Source organism: Callionymus lyra, chromosome 6 (genome assembly GCF_982586985.1).
Source record: "Callionymus lyra chromosome 6, fCalLyr1.hap1.1, whole genome shotgun sequence".
Taxonomy (NCBI): domain Eukaryota; kingdom Metazoa; phylum Chordata; class Actinopteri; order Syngnathiformes; family Callionymidae; genus Callionymus; species Callionymus lyra.
In genome coordinates, this window is record NC_141823.1 from 34945399 (window position 1) to 34969880 (window position 24482).

The following is a 24482-nucleotide window of genomic DNA, read 5'->3' on the forward strand; positions in this document are numbered from 1 at the left end:
TGAAGTTGAACAACAATGCACAAGTGAAACTAATGTTACAAATGCAAACTAAATTTATCTGTGTTTTATTCTGTTAGCTTCATGTCAGGTTTAACTTTTATTTGTAAATAAAGATCATCAAGTTGTTCAATTAGAGGCAATGACTTTATACTTTATGTATTGCCAAAACATGTTTTGTACAATTTATGTAGTGAGTACATTGATGTCTCCGTGTGGCAAATGTTTTAAGGTATGTCTATGAGGACACATTTTACATTTCGTTTAACATTGTTTTTTTTAATGAAACAGCTTCATAAATATACGCATTAGTGCTTTCATTTGCACTTCTATTTGACGTGTTGCATTTTTTATACTACATGGTTCACAACATAATTTAAATATGTCACTGTACCATCATTACAAGTGTTATGAAAATGTAATTATTTAGCCTTTTTCTCTACATTAAGTTGATACATGTGTTATAACTTAGATAAGACTGTATACATTGATTTTATTCAACCAGAATGAAAGTAGATTTTTTAGGAACAAATTGCCATTTAACTTTATTTCATGGTAAATATAATTGTCTTTGCACGTCCTGTATGTCCGGTAAAGTGATAACAGTTTAAATGTCCATCATCACATTTGCAAAGTTTTTTTCTCAGCGTTAGCTTAATAATAGCCACATGAAGTACACAAAAGCTGTACAAGCTAAACCTGACGTAAACACGGAGAACTAACAGAACAATAAAATATAAAGCAATATACCGTACATATCAATGATTTAGTCTCTTGTGGCTTTACTAACTCAACAGCCTTAGATAAAATCAAATCCATTGCTAAACTCGGTTTAATAGCTGAATTTAGGGGCTTGCTGTTTCAGGTTTACATCTCATATCCTCTAAAGCAGTGGTCCACACCGAAAGAAAGGATACATTCTGTTATATTGATTATTACAATGGGAAAGGTGTTTTATTTAGAAAAAAATAAAATTTTCTTCAATGTAGACAGCTGTTCTCCAACATAACATTAGCGTGACACGCCAAGAATCGTGTTTTTTGGCCAACTAATGAAAATGATTTTAACATAAACTTTCATTTGGGCCTTTTTTTGCAGCTTCTGCTGATTCAGTGCTATGAATGAGATGTATTATTATGCACAAAGCGTTCATTTTTGGTATCTTATTTGTGCTGTTTTTCATGAAGAGTCCCTATAAAGTATTCTTGCATGACACTGATTCATGGTACACAAAAAGTTAGGGATCCCTGCTTTAGAGCACATGTCCAATTCTGGTTTGCTGACAAAATATGTGTTACAATTATATGTGGACTTTAAACGCTTGAAATGGTTGTTGTACAAATGACTATAATTAACACACAGAAAAAAAAGGATTTTCCACGATGGTTTCCAATTTAATGACCAAAAATAAGTGAGTCTTTCTAATTCAACATGGTATTAAAAAAACATTGTTCATTAGTGTGAACAGTGGTCACACAAAAGTCTGGCATGTGTACTTCATCAGAATCATTTTTTGAAAACGGCAGAGAATATTCCACACATGAAGATGCAATTTAGTGTGGAATATACAGTATTATGCCCAATGCCTCATCTTAAATTAAGAGTATTCAAAGTTGCAATAAAAAAAATTGTGGATTTTTCACATAAACATGTAGTGAGTTCTCTGAGATATATTTTAGTCAGGAGCTGGTAGTTGTGGAGTCTGTGAACCTTCAAAAAGCACAATTCTTGTAATAAACATGTGTCAAAAATAGGTTTGTGATTCCATGTTACTGTTGTTTTTGTGCAACTTTCTCTATACAGCTGTCTTTGAAGATTCAAATCAAGGTAACTCTTGGTCGTCACATTATGCCGACATGTCACTTTTTTAGAAAGTTTAAAATACTTCAGACATTTGAAAGTTCTGTCATCAACAAGGATATCACATCTGAGGCTCTGTAATTGTGGTGTTGAGTTATTATTTTGCCAAGATATCTCTCCTTCTCTCTCCCCCTTCTCCTCCTTCTCTCCTCTATCTGTTGTTTGGTCCTCTGTCACTCCACCGCAATCATCCTTGCAGGAGGGCTTGTCATCCACAGCCGCTCGTATCCCTTCTTCCCTCTTTGCTGGGAGCACTACTGCACTTAAATGTCAGAGCTGATGAGACCACCACACCCACCTGACACATCAGCGCAGCACCTGCTAAAAGCTTTTATGGAACGTATGGAGACCCGATACAAATTAAAGAGTTTTTTTTCTTGTCTAACTGTTATAGCTCGGCACAAATAACCTTTGGTGGAAGATTGGTCAAGAATGTGTCGAGCTGCCATCTAGTGGCTCACTTCAATCTTGAGATCTGTATGTTGCTTCATTCTCATAATGTTGTGGTCACAGCAGCCTGCTGTGTTCCCCTCCCCCTGGTCTGCCACTCCTCCTGTCGCCTCACCTCACACCTGGTCCTCATCAACAATCACACTCACCTGTTCCTGATCCCCAATCAACCCCCTTCATCTACCCTTGGATTCCCCGCGGTCGGCGCCAGATCGTACTCTACTCTACCGTGGTAACTATACGTGACTGGCTCAGTTTATGTGTTACCTTCGTTCTCGTATTGAAGTCTCTCGTTGTTTTTTCGGACCTCAGCTAACTTTTGTTCCTCTGCCTGCAGTAACTCGGATCCCTCACTCCAGCTCGCCGATCTCGCTCTCCCTCCGGCTTCCCCTTCAACTACCTGCTTCCCCTTCGTTCAATAAACCCCTTTTGTACTCTCTGGAACTTCGCCTCTGTCTGCTCTTGGGTTCAGCATCGCAGAACATAACAGAACGATCTGGCCAAGATGGACCCAGCGGACATGGCAAAAGTCCACGGAGCTCTCGCCACTCAAGGCACTCAGATTGCCGAGCACAGCCAAGCCCTCCGGGACGCTATGGAAGCCTTCAAAAACATCGCCACCCGAGTCACTCTGATGGCCGCACAACTGGATGCATTGGTTCCCCACACACCGGAACCCCGACTGCTTACGACTCCTCCGCCTGCCCCCACTTCCTCAGCACACCTGCCACGAGCCCGAGAACCTCTCATTCCTGCGCCCGAACGCTACGCCGGGGACATGGGTACGTGCAGGGCCTTTTTGATTCAGTGTTCCCTAGTCTTCAGTCAACAACCCCTCACCTACCCCACTGAGAAGGCTAAGATAGCTTACATTATGGGGTCACTTAAGGGGAATGCCTTAGCGTGGGCCTCAGCAGTATGGGACAGTGATTCTCCAGTCAGGGATAATTTTGATCTTTTTGTTGCGGAAATGAGGAAGGTTTTTGATCACCCCGTGGAGGGAGGGGACACCGCCAAACGCCTTATTTCCTTACGCCAGGGCTCTCGCAGTGTAGCTGAGTTCTCCGTAGAGTTTAGGACTTATGCAGCAAGATCGGGCTGGAATGATAAGTCTCTACGTGGGATTTTTCTTTCTGGTCTCAGTGAGTCCATCAAGGATGAGCTGGCTACTAGGGAGGAGGCTGAGACTCTGGACGAAATTATCTCCGTTTCTATCCGGCTGGATAACCGCCTACGTGAGCGGCGTAGGGAGAGGACAGGGAGTTCCATATCCCCAGCACTCTCTACTATCCATTCCTCACACTTCCCGAGGGCTACCCCCTCTGCCCCCGTGAGATGTGCTGTGCCCGAAGAGGAACCCATGCAGCTGGGGCGCACTCGTCTCACCGAAGCTGAGCGGTCCCGTCGTTTAAAGAATGGGGTGTGTTTGTACTGTGCACAACCCGGACATCTCATCTCTACCTGTTCGTCACTGCCAAAAGACAAGGCCCAGCAGTGAGACTCGGGGCCCTGCTGAGCCACCCTCCTTCCGTCCCCGTTCCTCTCGGTTCACGCTCTCTCCTGGATGCCACTCTTCTGTTCCTCGGACGTCCCTTGCCAGTACCCGCCCTGGTGGACTCAGGAGCGGACGAAAACTTCATTGACGCCAAGTTCGCTTCTCAGGTTGGCATCACTTTCGAAAAATTACCCTCGCCCCTTAACGCTAATGCCTTAGATGGCCGCCACCTGGCCCTTATTACTCATCGTACCAAGCCCCTGGAATTAATTGTTTCTGGTAATCACCATGAGAAACTTCAGTTTCACGTTATCCAGTCTCCTCGTACCCCTCTGGTCCTGGGTTACCCCTGGCTCAAGCTGCACAACCCCCATTTCGACTGGTCGTCTGGCAAGGTGGTGAGTTGGAGCACCTTCTGTCATTCCACATGTCTTCAATCTGCACTACCTCCAGCAGAGGGAGTTGTTCCCTCGCCCCAAGTACCCCCCGACCTCTCCTTGGTTCCCCCAGCCTATCATGACCTAGGAGAGGTGTTTAGCAAGTGTCGTGCGCTCACCCTGCCCCCTCATCGCCCCTATGACTGTCCCATTGATCTCCTCCCCGGCGCCCCCTTGCCCAGTAGTCGCCTGTATAACTTGTCCCGGCCAGAGAGGGAGGCAATGGAGAAGTACATCAAAGATTCTCTTTCGGCTGGCCTCATAAGACCCTCCTCCTCCCCTGTTGGTGCTGGCTTCTTTTTCGTCTCCAAAAAGGACAAGTCTCTTCGTCCTTGTATCGACTTCAGGGGACTCAACAACATTACGATCAAGAACAAGTATGCCCTGCCCCTCATCAGTTCCGCATTCGAGCCACTGCAGGGCGCTACAGTCTTCTCAAAATTGGACCTACGCAATGCCTACCACCTGGTGCGCATCCGTGAAGGGGATGAGTGGAAGACTGCTTTTAACACCCCCCTTGGCCATTTCGAATACCTGGTCATGCCCTTCGGTCTCTCTAATGCCCCTGCAGTGTTCCAGAACCTTGTAAATGACGTCCTCAGGGACTTTCTCAACCGCTCGGTTTTTGTCTATCTGGACGACATACTTATTTTTTCTCGGAACGAGGAGGAGCACTGCCAGCACGTCCGACAAGTTCTTCAGCGGCTGTTGGAGAACAAACTCTATGTTAAGGCCGAGAAGTGTGAGTTCAGTGTCACCTCGGTATCCTTCCTTGGGTTCATCGTAGCGAGTGGACAAGTGAGGACCTGCCCCGAGAAGGTCAGTGCGGTGACAGACTGGCCCATCCCCAATTCCCGCAAGAAACTGCAGCAGTTTCTGGGGTTTGCTAACTTCTACCGGAGGTTCATCCGGAACTACAGCAGGGTTGCAGCCCCTCTCACTCGTCTCACCTCTCCTGCCCTCCCATTTGCCTGGTCACCCGAGGCGGAGACTGCCTTCTCTGATCCAAAGAGACTTTTCTCGTCTGCCCCCATTCTCATCCAACCTGACCCCTCCAGGCAATTCATCGTGGAGGTCGATGCGTCTGACACAGGGGTGGGGGCAGTCCTGTCCCAGCGCTCTGCCTCTGACGAGAAGATTCACCCCTGCGCGTTTTTCTCTCGGCGGCTGGCACCTGCTGAGCGCAACTATGATGTTGGTAACAGAGTTGTTGGCTGTGAAATTGGCGTTGGAGGAATGGCGCCACTGGCTTGAGGGGGCTGAACAACCGTTCGTGGTTTGGACGGACCACAAGAACTTGTCCTACATCCAGGCAGCGAAGCGTCTTAATTCCCGCCAAGCCCGATGGGCCCTCTTTTTTGGGCGATTTAATTTCACCCTCACTTACCGTCCGGGTTCCCGTAACGTCAAGCCTGATGCCCTCTCTCGTCAGTTCAACCCTGAGGACGCACCGGCCTCCCCTGACACGATCCTCTCCCCTTCTTGCCTCCGGATCGCTGCCGTCACCTGGGAAATTGAGTCCCTCATCCGGGAAGCCCAAGTCACAGAACCAGATCCGGGTAACGGTCCTCCTAACCGTCTCTTCGTGCCCAGTGCGGTTCGCTCCCAAGTTCTGGTGTGGGTCCACACATCACGCTTCGCCTGTCACCCTGGCGTGGTCCGCACCCTGTCCCTCCTGAAGAGGTACTTTTGGTGGCCAGCGATGGACGCCGACACTCGGGCATTCGTGCTCGCCTGCACGGTTTGTGCTCGGGCCAAGTCCTCCCATCAAGCTCCTGCTGGTCTGCTACGTCCCCTTCCCGTTCCTGGTCGGCCCTGGTCTCACATCGGCCTGGACTTTGTGACCGGTCTTCCTCCCTCTAGGGGCCACACTGTGATCCTAACGGTGGTGGACAGATTTTCTAAGGCAGTTCACTTCATTGCCCTCCCCAAGCTCCCCAGTGCCACAGAGACTGCCCAGCTGCTTGTGCAGCATGTCGTCCGCCTCCACGGGATTCCCACTGACCTCGTCTCCGACCGTGGCCCTCAATTCATCTCCCAAGTTTGGAAGGCCTTCTGCCAAGCACTTGGAGCCTCTGTCAGCCTGTCTTCAGGATTCCAACCACAGACGAATGGGCAGGCTGAGAGAGCTAACCAGGACCTGGGGACTGCACTTCGTTGTGTGGCTGCGCGCAACCCCTCTGCATGGAGCGACCATCTCTCTTGGATTGAGTATGCCCACAATTCCATGTCCTGCGCTGCCACCGGCATGTCTCCATTTGAGTGTTCCCTGGGGTACCAGCCACCCTTGTTTCCCGCCGAGGAGGAGGATATCTCTGTCCCCTCGGTTCAACACCATCTCCGCCGTTGCCGCAAGATGTGGAGGGTCGCACGCTCCGCTCTGCTGCGCTCCGCCGAGCAGAACCGGCGCATTGCCGACCGCCACCGGGCTCCCGCTCCTGCCTATCGGGTGGGCCAACAGGTGTGGCTGTCCTCAAAGGATCTCCCACTAAAGACTGGCTCCAAGAAGCTAACCCCTCGTTTTGTTGGTCCCTTCCCTATTGTGTCCATCGTCAACCCCTCAGCTGTCACACTCAAGCTGCCTCCAGCCATGCGCGTTCACCCCACCTTCCATGTCTCTCGCCTTAAGCCAGTCTCCGTCAGCTCTCTCTCTCCCCCTCCCCCCCTCCCCCCTCCTCCCCGTTTGATTGACAGTCACCCAGCTTTCACAGTTCGGCGGTTGTTGGACGTTCGTCGTCGGGGCAGGGGGCATCAATACCTCGTGGATTGGGAGGGTTATGGGCCAGAGGAAAGGAGCTGGGTTTCGCGGGGTCTCATCCTCGACCCTTCCATCATCCGTGACTTCCATCAGGCTCACCCAGAGAGGCCTAGGCCGCCTAGAGTCGTCCCTTGAGGGGGGGGTACTGTTGTGGTCACAGCAGCCTGCTGTGTTCCCCTCCCCCTGGTCTGCCACTCCTCCTGTCGCCTCACCTCACACCTGGTCCTCATCAACAATCACACTCACCTGTTCCTGATCCCCAATCAACCCCCTTCATCTACCCTTGGATTCCCCGCGGTCGGCGCCAGATCGTACTCTACTCTACCGTGGTAACTATACGTGACTGGCTCAGTTTATGTGTTACCTTCGTTCTCGTATTGAAGTCTCTCGTTGTTTTTTCGGACCTCAGCTAACTTTTGTTCCTCTGCCTGCAGTAACTCGGATCCCTCACTCCAGCTCGCCGATCTCGCTCTCCCTCCGGCTTCCCCTTCAACTACCTGCTTCCCCTTCGTTCAATAAACCCCTTTTGTACTCTCTGGAACTTCGCCTCTGTCTGCTCTTGGGTTCAGCATCGCAGAACATAACACATAAGTCTATACCACATCAGATGTTTATCAGAGCCAGCTATTAGCACTAAGATGACGTAGATGCCGGAACACCAGAAATGCTGCTTTTTAGGATTATCTTGACTGAATTAAAAAGGTGTTAAAAAGGTGATGGTTTAATGAACAAAAACATTTTGTTCAGATATAGATTTAGCTTATTCTGCATGAAGAAATTAAAACTGGTAGTCGAAATAAAGCTGAGTGGTAATAAGAAATGTATGCATTATAAAATCTTCAACCTGCATCTTAATGTTGGAAGCCTGGGGTACAATATTTGTGGGGAGATCAGTATCGAATATTGTCAAAATAAACGGATGGTATAGAGTTTGTAATTAAACAACGGATTAAAGGAGGGGATAAGACCTTGTGCCTCCAATAATTCTAGAAACTCTCCTTTTAGTCCTATTGAGAAGCCTGGAAAAGATGTCTACAGTCTTCACCTGACGACCCTGCAGCCAACTGTGTTATTTTCACCAACATTTTGATTGCATAGCTCGTTACTGCATCCCTCCGAGTGACTAGAGTCTTTGGGAAGGGCAGAGCCAAGGCTCAGTAGCTGCTGTGATTGAGAGGAGCTGCTGGTCAGGTTAAACATTTTTGGAAAACTCTAGTTCACACAAAACCCTCCTTCCTCCTGTGCAACGGTTCAGCTCTAGATACATTTAGAACCATGTGTGTGAATGTCAATTTTGAATGTGATTTTGTTGTTCACAGTTTCTGTTATTGGGGCATTCAGGAGATGTTTCACAGCTTTTACTTGCAGAATTTTCGGCGCTGAGGACACCTTTGTTTTCAACTGCAGCATCCAAACACTGCATGGAACATGTTATTCCCACTGCAGGTCTGGCAGTTTTTTCACGTGCAAGACGTATTAATAGTGTTAAGTTGGCTACGGCTAAGGAGTTTGCTACCATGCAATGGTTGGGATTTGTATGGCGCTCAAACAGCCCTTGGGCGTTGCCACTCCACATTGTGCCCAAGGTGGACGGATCCTGGCGGCCTTACAGTGACTTCCGCCGTTTCTCTTTTATCACATTCCGAATGTTTAGGATTATTCAATTTGCCTGTCAGGCATGTCAGAATCAGAAGGAACTTTATTGCTAGTAATGTCAGAACAAAACAGGAATACAAAAAAAAAATGGAATTTAGCATGCTGAGGTGGAAAAAAGGAGACAATAATGTAGTTTTTTTTCCAAGGTAGATTTCGTGCAGGGTTATCATCAGGTTCCTGTGCGTGCAGAGGATGTGTCGAGGCCGCTGTGATTACACTATTTGTGCTTTTTGAGTTCATGAAAATGCTGTTCGACATTTCAGTGCTTGATGGATTCAATGCTATGTGACATTGATTTGGTGGCCAGTTTGTCGGCCAATGGGCACTGATGTGACACTGAGGATTAGGCCCTCACACAGTGGACTGTGCAAAGGGGTGTGTCATTCAAGTTAGTTTCAGGCGTGGAACATTTAAGCTCTCTCTGTTCTGACACATCTTCAAATAAAAACATGGTCTCTGCGTTCCTCATCTTTACACACCACAACAACAATAAATATTCGTGGATATTTTTTGACATGAAAAACTCACACGGTTTTTAAATGTTACATCAATGTATTGTTGCAACTTTCATCAGCCACTTACACAATAAAACAGACTATACCATTATAGTTAATATCTTGTGTTGTAAGTAAGCCCGAAAAACGTGTATACTTTACAGTTCAAATATGCAGAGTTTGGAAGCATTCTATTAAAAAGAGGGAGGTCGCCTGCACTGGGTTCACATTTGAAAACTAATTGTCAATATTTCTTATTGTAAAAATCATTCCTGTCTTCTTGATCACTGAAAATTTGGGTGAACATCTGTGATGAAAGAAGCTAAGTTTGAGCCTCTAGATGGTGTTTTCCAGAAGAAGTTTAGGTTCGTTGTTGCCAATAAATATAATGTAATATTAAAACAGCAAAATAAATGGAAGCTAATTTGTAATCATGTTCTAGGCTGAGCACTAGATGGTGGTATTTCCCTAAACTCGATAAATCCCATGTTAACACGCGTCTCTGTTACTCTTTCTTTTATGCTCCACCTTCCTTTTAGACTTTTAAAATTTGATTTCATCTGTAGAATTGCAGAATTTTTAGTAATACTATCTAAAAATGTGTTTGTTTCAGATTAACAAACGAATGCCTGTGCTAATCAGGACTTTACCCTTTGTCTTCAGGGCCACCTTTGAGGGACAGCCGGCCCTAGCCCATCCATTTATTATCCTTGATGTAAAAAAACAAACAAAAACTTTTGTTGCAGAAAAAGATTTATTCACTTCATGAATAACAAAACTTTGGCTTCAATTTCACTGACCGGTGTAGCATATTTTACAATAACTGAAATAACATACTATGTACACTTCATTTTCACTTTCCTAACAAAATATCTGCTTGCCGATTCCTGTTCAGCAAATATAAACATCTCTCTTTGAAGTTTTAACTATCTTAATATAAATAGCATTTACAAGATTTGATCGACCTTAACAATCTATACGAATCTCTGCACAGCCATAAATGCACGAGTGCAAGTCCGAGTTCATCTTCACAGGATTGACATAGATCAGTGGCTGTGCTTCACAGGATGGACTCAGAACATGCATCCTTAACAAGTGCTACTCATCTGTGTGCTACTTCCTGCTCATGTCAATATCCTGCTTGGATTAATGTTACACTCATTTCACAGAAACAAGGGCAACAAAAGCAGCAGTTTGACACAGTGCTTCTCTTTTATGCCTTCAGATACTAAAAGCTAAAGCTGAACGGAGGCTACTTGGCACGCTCGAGCACACACAGACTGACACCGAATGCTAGTTCAACGTCACATAGATAACCAGACAGCCTTACTAGTGTCTTCAACTAAAGAACAGACGAAAGCCACATATCGTCAACAGATACGACAGTGAAAGCTGCATCCATGAACCTCTAAAGTAGATAGCGAGTTAGACTAGGATGGTACATTTTACTGTACAACATGCACAATTCATCTAAATTAATTGACTGGGTTGAAAATGCATAAAGAGTGTGGAAGACACTTGAATGTTCATTTGCATCATTTTTGGATCGTCTCCTGATATCCCTTACGCTGTTGTTATTTTGTTTTTGTTTTCAAAAACAATGAGTGGCAGGGAGCTGTAAAACAAATGGCAAAGTCTTGAGCAAAATGTATAATGATCAACCATTCTAAACAAATATAAAAAGTCTCTGCAGTTTTTTTTTCACGAATTTGTAAATGACTTTAAGAGAGGGTTCATTTGTACCAGAGTTTTGAAAATTATTTTGAGACTTTTAAAATGTATTTTGCATTTCCCTGCCACCGATCAACACAAATGAGCGGAATACTTTAGCAGTAAGTGCTGCTTGTACGTCAAGTCAACTTAAGGACTTCATAAGGTTAGCTAAAGCATTATTTAGACATGTTCACAGTTTAAGGTTCCATGATCATACATTATCTTCTTATAGCGTTGATCATATAAAGCTTTTAAATTATTAACCGACATATTTACACCATATTCCAGCCGATGACAGTTTGATGATTTCTACATCTCTTCTCTTTCTTTAAGTGCTTTTGCGTCGGCGTTCCTGTCCGGACTCGCCACTTTCTTCATCCCTCGCCGTTGAGCAAGGTTTGAAGACTGAACGGGCTCAAGGAATGGAGCCTGGGAGCAGCGCCTCAGTGCGGAGTAAGTGGCCGACAGCGCTCCCTAGTGGAGCAAGTAAGAACGCGTTACAAATCAAATAGGGGCATACATTGCCATCTGCTGGAGAATCATATTGTTACAAATTACTCACCCTTAATAAATTAGCAAACATATTTATAAATAGTATTCACTAATATGTAAAATATGAATGAATATTCACAATATTAATTTAGTCAACAAAGTTAAAGCTGAATGTGTTTGTGTAACCAACCTTGACGACAAAGGAATCATGTCGTGCGAGAACTTTGTCAAAGAGCTTGTCTCTTTCAACAATCCAGGGATGACGAAGAATCTAAAAAGATTAAAGATATCACATGAAGATGATTAAGATGATAAAATTAATCAACTGTGGTCATAAATCTGTCTGTGAGAAAGATCGATGTATTCCAGTAACTATTTCAGCTTCAACCAATTAATGTTGCATGCAGACAGTTGGTTTTATCAAAAATATATTTAAAATTAAATAAATTGTTTGGTATGTTGTATATTTCATATTCTTTTCACTAAATTCCAGTTTTTTAAATTCTGATTATTAAACATCTACTGTGTAAACACAACAATTGTATTGATTATATTTGTAGATTTTATTTGTATCTATGCAAGTCACCTGCTAATGACTTTTAGTTAGCAATAAACAGACATAATGTAAATGAATACAATCAATAAGATGACAATTGTTAGTTAAGATTATTTATTTCTCATTGTAACTTGTTTTGATCACATTGTTGTTGATCTTTTGTGATATTATTGATTGTGTATGTGAACTTCATAGAATAAAAACAATATACTTTGTACCTGTGGCGCAGTCAGGCGTTGGTGAGGGTCCACATGAAGCATCTTTGTCACAATATCCTGTTTAACACATTAATAGAATTGTCAAACAATGACACAAGTCAATTAGGTCATGTAAGGTATTAAAAGTCAAACCTTTGCATAATCAGACACAAGATCCCAATTTCCTCCTGTGATAATGAATTTCCCACATCCAATTTGAGCCAAGATTTTTTCCGCCGTGTCGTCAGGACTGCTGGCAAAGGGGCTGAAGCTACAAGAAAATTAATTTGTGTAGTTTAGTCGTGGCCAGAAGAAAATCAACAAAAATAAATAATGGATGTTTGGGGAAATGACAATTTTACTGTCATCAATCATCTAGATTTAGTGTACTTTTCAAATAATCACTTGATTAACAGGTAATGTTTATATTAAAGTATCATTTAATTATTGTAACTCTGTGTTAACATTTATAGTCAATGTGTATTTCGGATCAGGTCACTGAGGAAAACTAACTTTAGATGGTGCCAGCAAGTCTCAGCTCAAGGACACCATCTGCGTAAGTCAACTGAAACTGATTCTCTCAGAGAGAGATGTTTTTTGGTAACGTTCCACAACGACTGCGTGGCACGGCCATCTTTTAAGCCAATTGTTGCTAATACACACAGGACTGACCACAGGCGTTTGACTGAATATTCATTCTACAAAAGACATTGGTATCTGCAGAAGAGAAAAAAATGTTCCCTGAAATTCTGAGTTATAGTTAGCTTAGCCGATGATCAGTGTGATGCTTATGAAGCTTATACTTCCAGCATATCTTCTCAGGGTCAGGGAGTCAGCCAACCTGTATTCAGCACCAACCCTTTTCTCATTTGCCACATCAAGAACATCGCCTGCCAATTCTCCTTCCTCTGCATATGTAACATTCTGTATGAAACCCACCCAGCAATCATGGTGTAGAGCAGGATCCCTAAACTCCAGATATCACAGGCAGCATCGTAACCTTGCTTCCTCAGAACCTACGAGCACATGAACACAAATCCTGTGAAGCTCATAACTTGAGATTGACTTCCCAATCAATGTGGCACACCTCTGGAGCCATGAAAGTCGCTGTGTAGCATGGTGTCATCAACAGTCCGTTCTCTGCTCTCAACTGTTTAGCAAATCCAAAGTCACAGATCCTAATGCACTCCACAAGTCCTCTGTCATCGGCATAGCGGATATTGCTTGGTTTCAGGGCTCGATGGACGACCTAAAATAAGCCCAGGATCAATTTCCAGCACTCAGACTATGTCACAGTTTAGCACTTCTTACTCCTTGAGAGTGTAAATACTCCACAGTCTTCGTGAGCGTGCAGATGATGTCTGAGGCATCTTTCTCGATAAAATTCGGGATCGTCAGCACTCTGTCCAGCAGCTCGTTGCCTCTCAGGAGCTCTTGGACAAGATAGACATTTTGGCCGTCATCAAAAACCTGCAGAAAGAAAACATTTTTTTATTCTTCATTTTGAGACAAGTTGATCTATTTTGTGTCTTAAGCTGTATTAGATTGAACTTGTGTGTTTACCCCGCATATTAAAATATAGACTGCATGTTGCTTTAAGAATTATGTCTATGAAAAAAATATAAAATTTGCACTTACATCTTTCAGTGTGACAATGTTGGGATGTTGTCCATATCTTAACATGATCTCTACTTCCTCTGTTGGATCTTTCTTTGTCTTGTCCATGATCTTAGAACAAATAAGAAACAAACAATATATATACTATTTATAAAATATTAATATATTATATATTTTATTCTTGTGAATAAAGTTTAATGACTGCATGAGTATTGTTAAGCGATAGAAGGTTTGCTCGTGCTAAAAAGGTTAATTAACATTTTCAGACATTATCTTAGTACCTTAACTGAATATTCCACTGCTGTGATCCTGTGAAGGCATCTCTTATAGACGGACGTTGCCTTCTGACCCACTTCTTCCTTCAGCTCGTAAATGTCACTGAAGGTCACATCAGCATGGAAATGCTATGGATATGTATGCAGGAAAACATGTTTTTGTTAGATATAGATATAAGTAAAGTTGCCAAAAGCAATAGGCACAGACAAACCTGTATGATGGGGTTGTTGTTCACCTCTTGTCGGACTGCAGTGATGGTGGTGACGTTGGATTCTTGACTTTGACTTGTTGCCACAAAGCTGAAACCTCTAAACAGCTGGTGTGTGTTAGCACTGGGAGGGATGCCTGGTGAATCTTAACAATGGAAAATAGTTGTACAGTTACTTTCTAATTATGAAGAGTTTAATATCTTATCGTATGAGCTGGTTACCAGTTGGTGTTCTGGAGGTGAACTCTGGGTCAAAGTGGAAAGTGTCTTCCGGTCTTCCTACTGTAGGTCTGAAAGGAGGTCGTAGGTCCTTTCTGTACAGTTTCTACACACACACAACATAATTAAGCTTGTTAATATATATCAGAAATATAATTCATGTATAGTATAAAAAGTTTGCCTGGTAATATCTAGCTTCGAGGGAACTGTTAAACTGTCTATTCCCAGACCCTGTTTAAATGTGGGTTTATTCAACACTCGTCCTCTTGTACCACAACATCCAGGCTTTGACGTTAAATATTATAATCTACTATATAAATCCAGAAAAAAACAAAACAAAGAAACACAGAATCCATCGCTACTGCAAACCTTTATTTCTATATTGTTGATTTGTTAACATGTTTTATTCTCATGCTTTTAAAGCATTTTTTGCGGATTCCAACTGTGAGCTTCACTTTTTCAATTGTTTATAAGGAAGTAGCTCTGTTCCAATTATCATTTTACATACTATACATATTATTTTCAAGACTTTGTGCAGCTTCTTGTTTATTCAATATAGTGAAAAACCCAATAGAAAATAAATAAATGTGTCAAGCTGCACACAGCTGTTTTATCTCTGACAAAAAGCTGTTATCTACACCTAATGCCATTTTAAAACCTTTTTTCACCATCTTTTTTATTTAAAATATTTCTAATATTTGAACATAGTGGTTTTCCTTTATTGGTCTGCGAAATGATTCATCTGTTTTGGTCGACAATTAAGCAATATTTTATAACGCCAAAGAAGAGATAATCCACCTAAATCCCAAAGCATCTCAGAGGGTGATGTCAACTTCCACATGTGGTAAAACAGGTGGTGTCGGCAGGATCTGACTATGAGCATGAGCCAAAAATCGCATATAAAAAGATTATTTAGTTATTGCAAAATTGTGCTGCAGAAAGAGATGAAGCATTTTGTCACCTAAAGATATCACATGAAAAAGGTAATGACACTGAAAAATTATATGGATGGGAACTACATGTATGATACATCGAGAAATAATTTGTTGAATAATTTGCACTTACATTCCAGTTAATTGATGAAAAGAAGCAATGTCTCTTTATTTCTTCGACTCCATCTGGTCCGGCTCCTAAAAACGTAAATCAACATGCAGAATTTAAGCAACCACAAATTTACATTTTCATAGAAAGGAAATAATTGATCTTTTTATTTGCTGAAACCATACCCTATTTACAAATTTTCTTCGTAATTATTAAAAGAATGTGTCAAATTGAATTAAAATGTTTAATCATACTCGTAATTAATTTTGTGTGTCGATTTATGTTTTAAATGTGTTAATGTTGTGGTTTAAGCTATAAAGTCTTGATGCTTTAAAGCTTGAATCGTAAAAACAAACACCTACACTTGTGTAAAGAACAAGAAAACACACTTTATACTAGATCAACCAAACACCAACACCTTTTCCTTTCCATCAATCTTCTATAAGTCTTATAACACTGTCATAAAAAAAACTTGAATAGAATACAAAAAAACAAAATGGTCTTTCCTCAGTTGTTTGACCAAATTACATAACTTCCATCAGCTGCTCTTGAATATCACTGTAAAAAAAAACTATAATAAGCCTGTTGGTTCCATTCAGAACATGATGTTAGCTGTACTGAACTACTATGTAAAAGCAATTGTAAATTTCTCAGTTAAAGAAAATGTTTTGCGCTTGTAAAAAAACAAACATTTTTTAAACGTGTCCACTGTATGTGGTTTGTGTCGAACGAACAAGAAATGTTACAATTGTTTAGGCCACATAGGCTGATAAACTGTGTGAAGAGGTTTGAAAATGTGTGTGTGATTAGTCACTGCATTCAGACAATTGTAAAAACTGTAAACAATCCAGGCACAATTTTATTGGAATCTTAACCTGGTGACTTAGTGGTCAATAAAATGTTTTTTTTTTTTCAAGTTAATAATGCCACTTTTGATCTTGTCAGATTGGATTGGTTATAAACGAAAACTAATTTTAAATACATTATCACAATATGGAAGATTCTGAGAACTTACTGACCTGGTGACCTCTGCAAATCAGCTAATTTCCACCTATTTTGTTATTGTCAATTAATATCATTGTCCTACATTTAATTTATCTACTTCATTAATAGTTTCTGGCAAATTAAATACCATTGTATTTATTATTAGTCAAAATATGAATAAATGGTATAATAAGGAAAAGAATGTTGCAGTGTGCATGGAAAAAGTGACCATTTGAAACCTAAAGGGTCCACATGGTAATCCAAAACAAAATATTTTATTGTCTTTTTCAGGGTTGACCACACTTTTTCAGTTTGCGAGCTACATTTATAGGTTAGGTTAGGTTAGGTAGAACTTTATTGATTTTAAAATTGTTTTTTTCCAATTAGACACAGCAATACAGCAAGAACAAGAACAAAGAGAAATAAAGAGAAAGAACAAGATGATACAATCTAAATCTAAAGATAAAAAACAATGATGACAATGATGATTAAGTTCAAATTTGCTCAACGTAAGTAAATACATACTTTATAGTCAGATGATTTGCACTGAATGGTATTGGTTTTGAGCGTATTCTTATTATATTCGTGAAATAAAAATAATACAAGTGTGTTACAAGGATGTATCCTCGATCACGTGATCATGAGGAAAACCGGCATTTGTTGCACTTTCATTGGAACCTGCAGCTTCACTTTGATGGAACTGATGTGATGTTTCTGTGACTCTCTAGAGAAGACCTGAAGCGATCAAACGCGCTTTATTTTGTTCGATATATTATTAAAAAAAAACAGCTTATAATTGTATATCGTTTTTCTGAATTGTGTAAAATGACTGTTGGGAAGTCCAACGTTTTGCTCTTTTTATTCACGATTCATATGAACTTTGCCGCGTGTACACTGGAAAAGGCAGGAGCTCAGATTGGTTACTGTGCATGCCAATCAGATTGTCAACCAATCGGCGCAATAACGATTTGATTGACATGCACAGCAGCAAATCTTAGCTCTCTTCACTATTTTCTTAAATCATATTTTCTTAAATAACGCGATCTACTAGCAACAGCTTCGACGGGTAGATCGCGATCGACCTATTGGGCACCCCTGGTCTATTTGAGGTGTCCAATTAGAAACGTTTCCTGAAAATCACATTTAAATCAGTTAATTCATTTTAAAATTGTTAGACAATCCATTCATTCATGTTCTGCTGCTTATTCGCGTATGGGTGTCGCGTGGGGCTGGAGCCTATCCCAGATTTTTTGGGCGAGAGGCAGATGACACCCTGAATAGGACACTATCTAGACTATCGCACAAACATATACAACCATTCAAGCTTATACCTACAGACAATTTCTCGAAGTTCCCGATCAACCTCTGTATGTGACTGTGGGACCAGAGTGCCCGGAGTAAACCCATGCAACATGGCCAGAACATACAAAGTCCACACAGAAAGGTCACAAGTGGCCACTGTTGCCAACTACTGCGCCACTGTGCGCCTGCTATTAGACAACTGAATGGCAAAAACATAATCACTTTGTAAGGGGTAATAAGCAGCAGGTCATACGATTTCTAAATTGTTCAACTTTCATTCAATAGCACTTTCCATTTCAACACTTTTAAATGAGGAGAGTGGCTGTTCTTCCATTACCTAGACGATTGGCAGGGTTCCTCTTGAAAAGTGCTCTTAGCAAACTCTGCACTTCAGGGCTGAGGAACTGTGGCATTCCCAATTTGGCCCTGAACAAAAAAAGAAGGAAAGCCATTACATGTATATGTTATACACAAAGATAAAGGATTTCTCATTGGTGAGGATGTGAACATTTTAGATTATTAGCAGCTAAAACAGCTTGACTTGAAAACAACTTTTATAGTTTTGTCAGTGTGATGTCGCGCTGGGGGAGAAAGATATAACATTCATGAGAACGGTAAAGTAAAGATAGATCCAGTGTGGTGTCCCAAATCTAAGAATATTATTTTCTGTGTTTAACTCGCTTCTAAGGGCAACTCATCTTGGGCAACTTTACTGTGCTCATCAGTATGTCTGTTTGTAAAAAACTATCTTTTAATTGAAATATTTACTTTAGAAAATGGGCTAAACCACAAGCTTGAAACCAAATGAAAAAGCATAGTTTTGTGGAGATGAATTCTCATTTACCGTAACCACACCCACTCTGCTGATTACAGCAGGCTGGAGGAGGAATTGATCCCATTATTACGCCATAATAGACTTCGCTCTCTGGCCCTCTTGTTTCCTGAGATTTCAGACGGTGAAGAACTTTATAAAGTAATAGGTTCAAAACATGGTCATGATGAGGGACTTACTGCATCTTGGAGAGGAAGACTTCAACATTTAAAACATGTCAGTGAATCAGGAGAGTTGGGTTTTCACATTAATTGACTTTCAACTAATATCATTCAGTTGATTAATCTATTCTTCCATGAAAACAAACAAACAAAAATGAACACAAATGGAGTAACAGACTGAAACAACTTACTTCAAAATAAGAGCCATTGTTTCTTTACGGTCTTTTCCTTGGAACGGTAAGGATCCTGTCAACATCTCAAACTGTAAATAGCAGATACAATATTTTATGCAAGGGTCTAAAAACAAATGATCAACAATTTCAATTCAATAATTACTTTATTCAACATTAGGTTCATTTATTAGCATGTTTAAATAGCCAAAAAAGTGAAGTAAAGCTATTTAACGTGAAATAATGACAACTTGGCTTCTGTCTTTCGTTGTATTCTGATTTTTAGTCTTTTGGTCTCCAGAGCCAATGTTTTTTTTTAATTATTATAATTGTGACCTGATAATTAAATTAAAGCCACTCTTACCATCAGTACTCCAAACGACCACCAGTCAGCGCTTTGTGTATGGCCCCTTCTGTTGACTACCTCGGGGGCCATATACTCGATGGTACCACAGAAGGAATACGCTCTTTTATCATGGTCGATGGCCTCTTTACTTAAACCAAAGTCTGCAGAATTTTTTTTTATTAATGATCTTAAATTGAAATTCAATTATTTATGATTATTCAATAAACACTCACCAGTTACTTTTATATGTCCTTCTTCGTCCAAGAGAATACTGTAAATATAAAAAAAAGTTACTAGATTTATGATCTGATTCATTAGCAACAGCAATAAGAACGAGTCAATACTTCTCTGGTTTCAGGTCTCTGTAGATGATTCCTAAACTGTGCAAATGGTCCAAAGCCAGAGCCAGCTCAGCAAGGTAGAATTTAACATCTTCCTCTGTAAACATTACCTGCAACATTTAAACAATATCATATTTACTTGTTTACTAGTTGTTTTCTTAAGTGTACATCTTTTAGCTTTTATAAATTCCATTTGCACCTCCTTGGACAGCCGAGTGAAAAGATCCCCACCACGGAGGAAGTCCAGTATCAAGTATAGTTTCCCTTCTGTCTGAAAGGCTTAACAAAACAACAATAAGCATCAACATCACATCAAAGAGTCATAAAAAAATCAAGTCTTACCATAATGAAGTTTGACAATGAATGGATGGTTGACTTCTGCAAGTATGTCACGCTCCATCTTAGACCGAACACGATCCCGCACTGAATTGATCACATGGAAACATGTTTTATATCAATCAGGAAGAGCCTTCCGTGACTGGACAAAACAGCATTTTCTTGATTAAAAATGTAAAGAAAAAAATTGCTGGAACAACCCCCACGCCCCTGAAGCTGCCTAGTGCTCAGGGAGGTAAAATGTCATTACAGTATCTGTTGTCTACTTGACAACCTTAGCCAACAATTTCAACTCCAGGGTTGAGTTCAAAAAGATTATGTATTCTTTGGGGACATAGTGCAGCACAGGACATATAAACCCAATTTCATAATACGTCCACCACTCACTGAGTAAACCTGTTAATCTGATGAAAAAAATGACTAACCTGACAAGGCATTTAGCAGCATTTAACATCAAAGAAACACAATCTCTTTCTGTGTCACCTTTTAATGTTGCTTTCTTGAGAACTTTCATGGCATACAGCTGTCCTCTGTCCACTCCCCTTATTTTCCTCACAAGAAACACCTGCAAACAATCATTGTTACGGCCTTTAATTTTTTTCAGATCAAGAAAATGAAGTTAATTAAATGATGCTAAAAGTAACAAAGATGATAAACTGCACTGTTACAATATAAGCACACAAATAAGGGCCTTGATTTGTATGAGTCATATTTTACTTTCGTGTTCAATCATTAATTTTTATTTTCATTTAATGTATTTTTTATTCAGGTTCTTAGTCATAAATGATTGAATGAAAAAAAACTATTTCCCGAAGGAGACCTCCTGAGGAATCAATAAAGTTTTACCTTAAATGTAATTAAAATGCATTATTACTTTCATGTCAGTATCTTAATTCCTGGATAGTTACCTCAGTTTAGTTATTCATCAGTTTTTCATCTATTTATTGTAAACAATAAAAAGGTAAAATAAAAGCTTGTAATAAAACATCTATAGTTTTCATTTAAGGAATGTTTGCAGATGGGCACTTTCCGGTAAACCTAACTCTACTCAGGACGTAAACAAGTCTCATTGAATATTTAAGCAGCTTCTATCTGTAACAATGTTAATTCCATCATCGTGTCAAAGGCAGAGGTTGTTGGAAACATTATTTTAGTTCCCCTTTTTTATACAGTTTCAGTTCCAGATAGTTAATTAAGAGTTTTGTCTTCATCATAAAAGACATGCAGAGTTTATTTTATCACATGTCAATATACTGTATGTTTAAAAACAATCAACATTTTATTTGTCACATTTATTTGTCCTTTTACACATTTAATTATAGCTTTCTAAATACAAGATTGAAATTCTGGAATCATGATATTTGTATCATGTAGGTTCATCAAAGTTGTATGTGAGTAATTAATAACCGTACTTGTGGTTGAAAAGAAATAATTCTTTGTTATAAAAATATATTTTTTTAATCCTCAGTCTAGTCCCATATGCTTGTGATATTCTTTTTTCGACGTTTATTTGTAATGTACTCATTGTTTATCAAAGATTGATTTGTATCACACATATTACACAGAGAGGTACTATGCAACAGTGCATAGAATAGTATTTACTTAACCCTTGTGTTAGCTAAGGGTCAAGGTTAACCAAAGGCCCAAAAACAAATGTGTTGGTGGTATCCCTTGTGTTTTGAGATAACACAAAGGTTAATGCAAGAAATTGTTTTCAAACATTTTGAAAAACCCAAGAAAGACTGTAGCCATAAAAACGAAACAAAACAAATGTGGAACAATGCACTCATGATCTGATCATCCTTTTCAAAGCTCTATTATTAGTACTTCTGGTTGAACGAACAGATGTTTTGGCCGGACATGTGCGAGTCAATAGCAGTGATTCTCCTTGACACTGTGCATCTGTGCTATTTTTAACAGTCTAGAAAAAGAAATAGTTATATAAAACAATATTTATGATAAAAATATGGTAATACATTATTATGTTCGACAGGTTGTCAATAAAGAAAACGACACATGCATATTTGGGAATATATAAGGTAAAGAAGCTCAATCAATTGGGGAGAATTCATGTGGATCTAGTTGCCATGCTAATATATAATATTTGATGTTTCCACACTAAAATGTACATTCTGTTCTATCTAATAAGGTTGTATCCCGTACACAAGGAAACACTTTGCCTGAATTAGTTTTAGATGTGTTCACCTTCCCATAGGATCCTTGTCCCAGCACCTTCAACAGCTGGAATTGTGACGGATCTGCTTTCTCACAACCTTCTTTGACGTGATGACTGATGTCGATCTCCTTTAGTATACTGTCATCCTGTGCAGATGACACAGTCATTAACACAGTCATTCATGTGTGAGTTATTTGATTAGGTTAGGTGAAGCTCCTACACAACAAAATCAACACAATGTGTATTTTTGCTACTTGTCTGTTTCTCTAAACAGACAGTATTGACATCTTGTGATATAATTACATATGGCTTTGATAGGTATTATTATACAAACATAATGTACTACATAATTTGCAGGCTTTTACAAGGCTTAGTTTTGTAGGAGCCAAATATTAAAATGGAATTTGTTCACTTGTAATTGATGTAGAGTTTTAGTGGTTCAACGGCTATTATTTACTTCCGGACAAATGACTGACCATTTGTGAATAAAGACTTCCAATTTACAGACTCTGGTTTAAAGGGCCATATCATTTTGCCATTTAAGGATTATTGAAATAGTTTTAGCAATGAAGAGTGTGTGGCACCTTGTTACACTAATTGCTTTTTCACACAGAATAGGTGTACTTTTGTTATACTTTTTTTTTTATAAGTTGGAACATTTTCAAGATATAAACATTGGAAATGTTCTCATTCCTTTTAAATAGTAGCAATTTCATTGTGATTCAGATGTACTGGAATGGTAAGTTTCAACAATAACCACAACTACCAGTTACGGGGTGGCATATGTGCGACGGGTATAAATCAAGATTTCAGTTCATTCAATGCAAGTGCCCACAGAAAATGACTGATATTATTCTAAATCATCAAACACACGTGTGTTAGGGGAAATAACACACACCACATTGGTATTAAGTTGGACTTCCTCTTTAAAAGCTACCCGTGTGCTGCTCTACGTGAAAACAATGCCGCATCTCTAAAACTGTATTTTTTCACATTGCAGGGCTGCAACAGTGGCCCTGGCCAGAATGTAAACAGGTTCAACGATTGGGCCTGAGAGGACAAGAGCACCAACACATCTACAGAGAAGGTCAGGGAGGAAAGCAAACCTGTCAGGGAGACAGAACCACAACCAGACAGAATTTGAAGATAATTCATTTGGCCATAGCATTACATGATTCGTTTCTATTTATATCCCTCTGGCAGGGGAGCAGTTGCCAATACAACTCGGTTTTTCTGTGCTGGTTAGTTTGGTCTATAAATAGACTGCCACTGCTGTCTGGATCCATTATCAGCAACCTGCCTGACATTTTGCTTGTACTGATGTTTTTTCAGAGCTAGGTCCTCTGCTTGTTCTTATAACCTCTGTTTGGACTGAGCGCCACACACTTACCTCCAACTGACAGAATCCAGTGGTGTTCTTGTTCCTCGCTGCTTTGTTCTTCAAGTAGATTGAAAACCATCTTCTAACTGTGAATTTTCGTGTGCTGGTATCCATGGCAACAGATGCATCTATCCCATTATGGTTGACATCTCCTTGCAGGAGGTGTGAAGAAGCAGAGACGAAGCTTTACACTTCACCTGTTTGTCCCACTGATGCTCTAATTGCTGACGAGTTCTTCTGCGTTCTCATCTCTCAGGACTCGGCTGCAGATGTTGCTGTTAATCCAAACAGGCACTGGAATGCTGCAGCTCATGTGCAGCATCAGACTGCAGGAGGAGGTGACGAATAAATCTGTCTGGCTGAAGCTGGAGAGGTGTGTGTGAGCTACCGCTTTACATCCCCTGCTGCTCCGTCTCTCTTGCAAAACAAGGGATTGTCGCGCGTCACATTTACAACGTGTGCTCGGTGGCTTCTTACCGACCCCTCCCCAACTCTTTTGCTCCTGCCCACTACCTCCCACCTTCTGCTTCTCCCACCAGCATACAGCAACAGCTGGCATAGTCACATGGTCCACCTCTGTCTGCCTCGGTCACTTACATCAAACAACAGACTGGAAAAAAAAAGTGTGGAAACTGATCAATGTTGCATCTTTACTATTGGAGCTGTGTCAGGGTCAATATTGAAGGAGTGAGTGCAGGGACGAATGAGTGTGTTGATACACAGATCTGTCACATCAGCAGCTTTACTGATCTGCAGTGTTATATAACCGCAGACAGAGAAGGGAGGGGGGTAGGGTTACAGGGACTTCTGCTCCACAGGGGTCAAACACCCAAATCACCTCCATCACCGCCTTTTTAGCTGAATCTAACTCCCAATAATTCTGCTCAACTTCACAAACTGAATTACCTGGATTTGTAGGCAAAACATGATTTTTGAAAATGTATCCAGCATTGCTGTACTCCTAAAATATGAGCAACATTACAGAGT

The 24482-nt window shown here is 40.7% G+C and overlaps 1 protein-coding gene across 2 annotated transcripts; it reads right to left on the reverse strand.

The window, feature by feature from the left end:
* Positions 1 to 9918: 9918 nt before the first annotated feature.
* Positions 9919 to 23915, reverse strand: rps6ka2 (ribosomal protein S6 kinase, polypeptide 2). Of its 2 annotated transcripts, none has more exons than XM_087792962.1 (22): positions 23505 to 23915; positions 22144 to 22260; positions 20422 to 20503; positions 19945 to 20025; positions 19802 to 19881; positions 19606 to 19712; positions 19495 to 19532; positions 19280 to 19422; positions 18937 to 19007; positions 18090 to 18178; positions 15491 to 15555; positions 14429 to 14531; positions 14234 to 14352; positions 14004 to 14126; positions 13744 to 13833; positions 13417 to 13575; positions 13193 to 13354; positions 13045 to 13121; positions 12259 to 12376; positions 12127 to 12183; positions 11543 to 11623; positions 9919 to 11334 (listed from the first exon to the last, which is right to left on the reverse strand). In XM_087792962.1, exons 1-22 carry the CDS (start codon positions 23607 to 23609, stop codon positions 11170 to 11172), a joined length of 2232 nt encoding a protein of 743 aa, XP_087649088.1. In that variant the 5' UTR covers positions 23610 to 23915; the 3' UTR covers positions 9919 to 11169. The 2 variants fall into 2 exon arrangements, with proteins under 2 accessions (XP_087649088.1, XP_087649086.1); XM_087792960.1 differs by having other exon boundaries at positions 14210 to 14352; positions 23505 to 23914.
* Between the last annotated feature and the right edge of the window lie 567 nt (positions 23916 to 24482).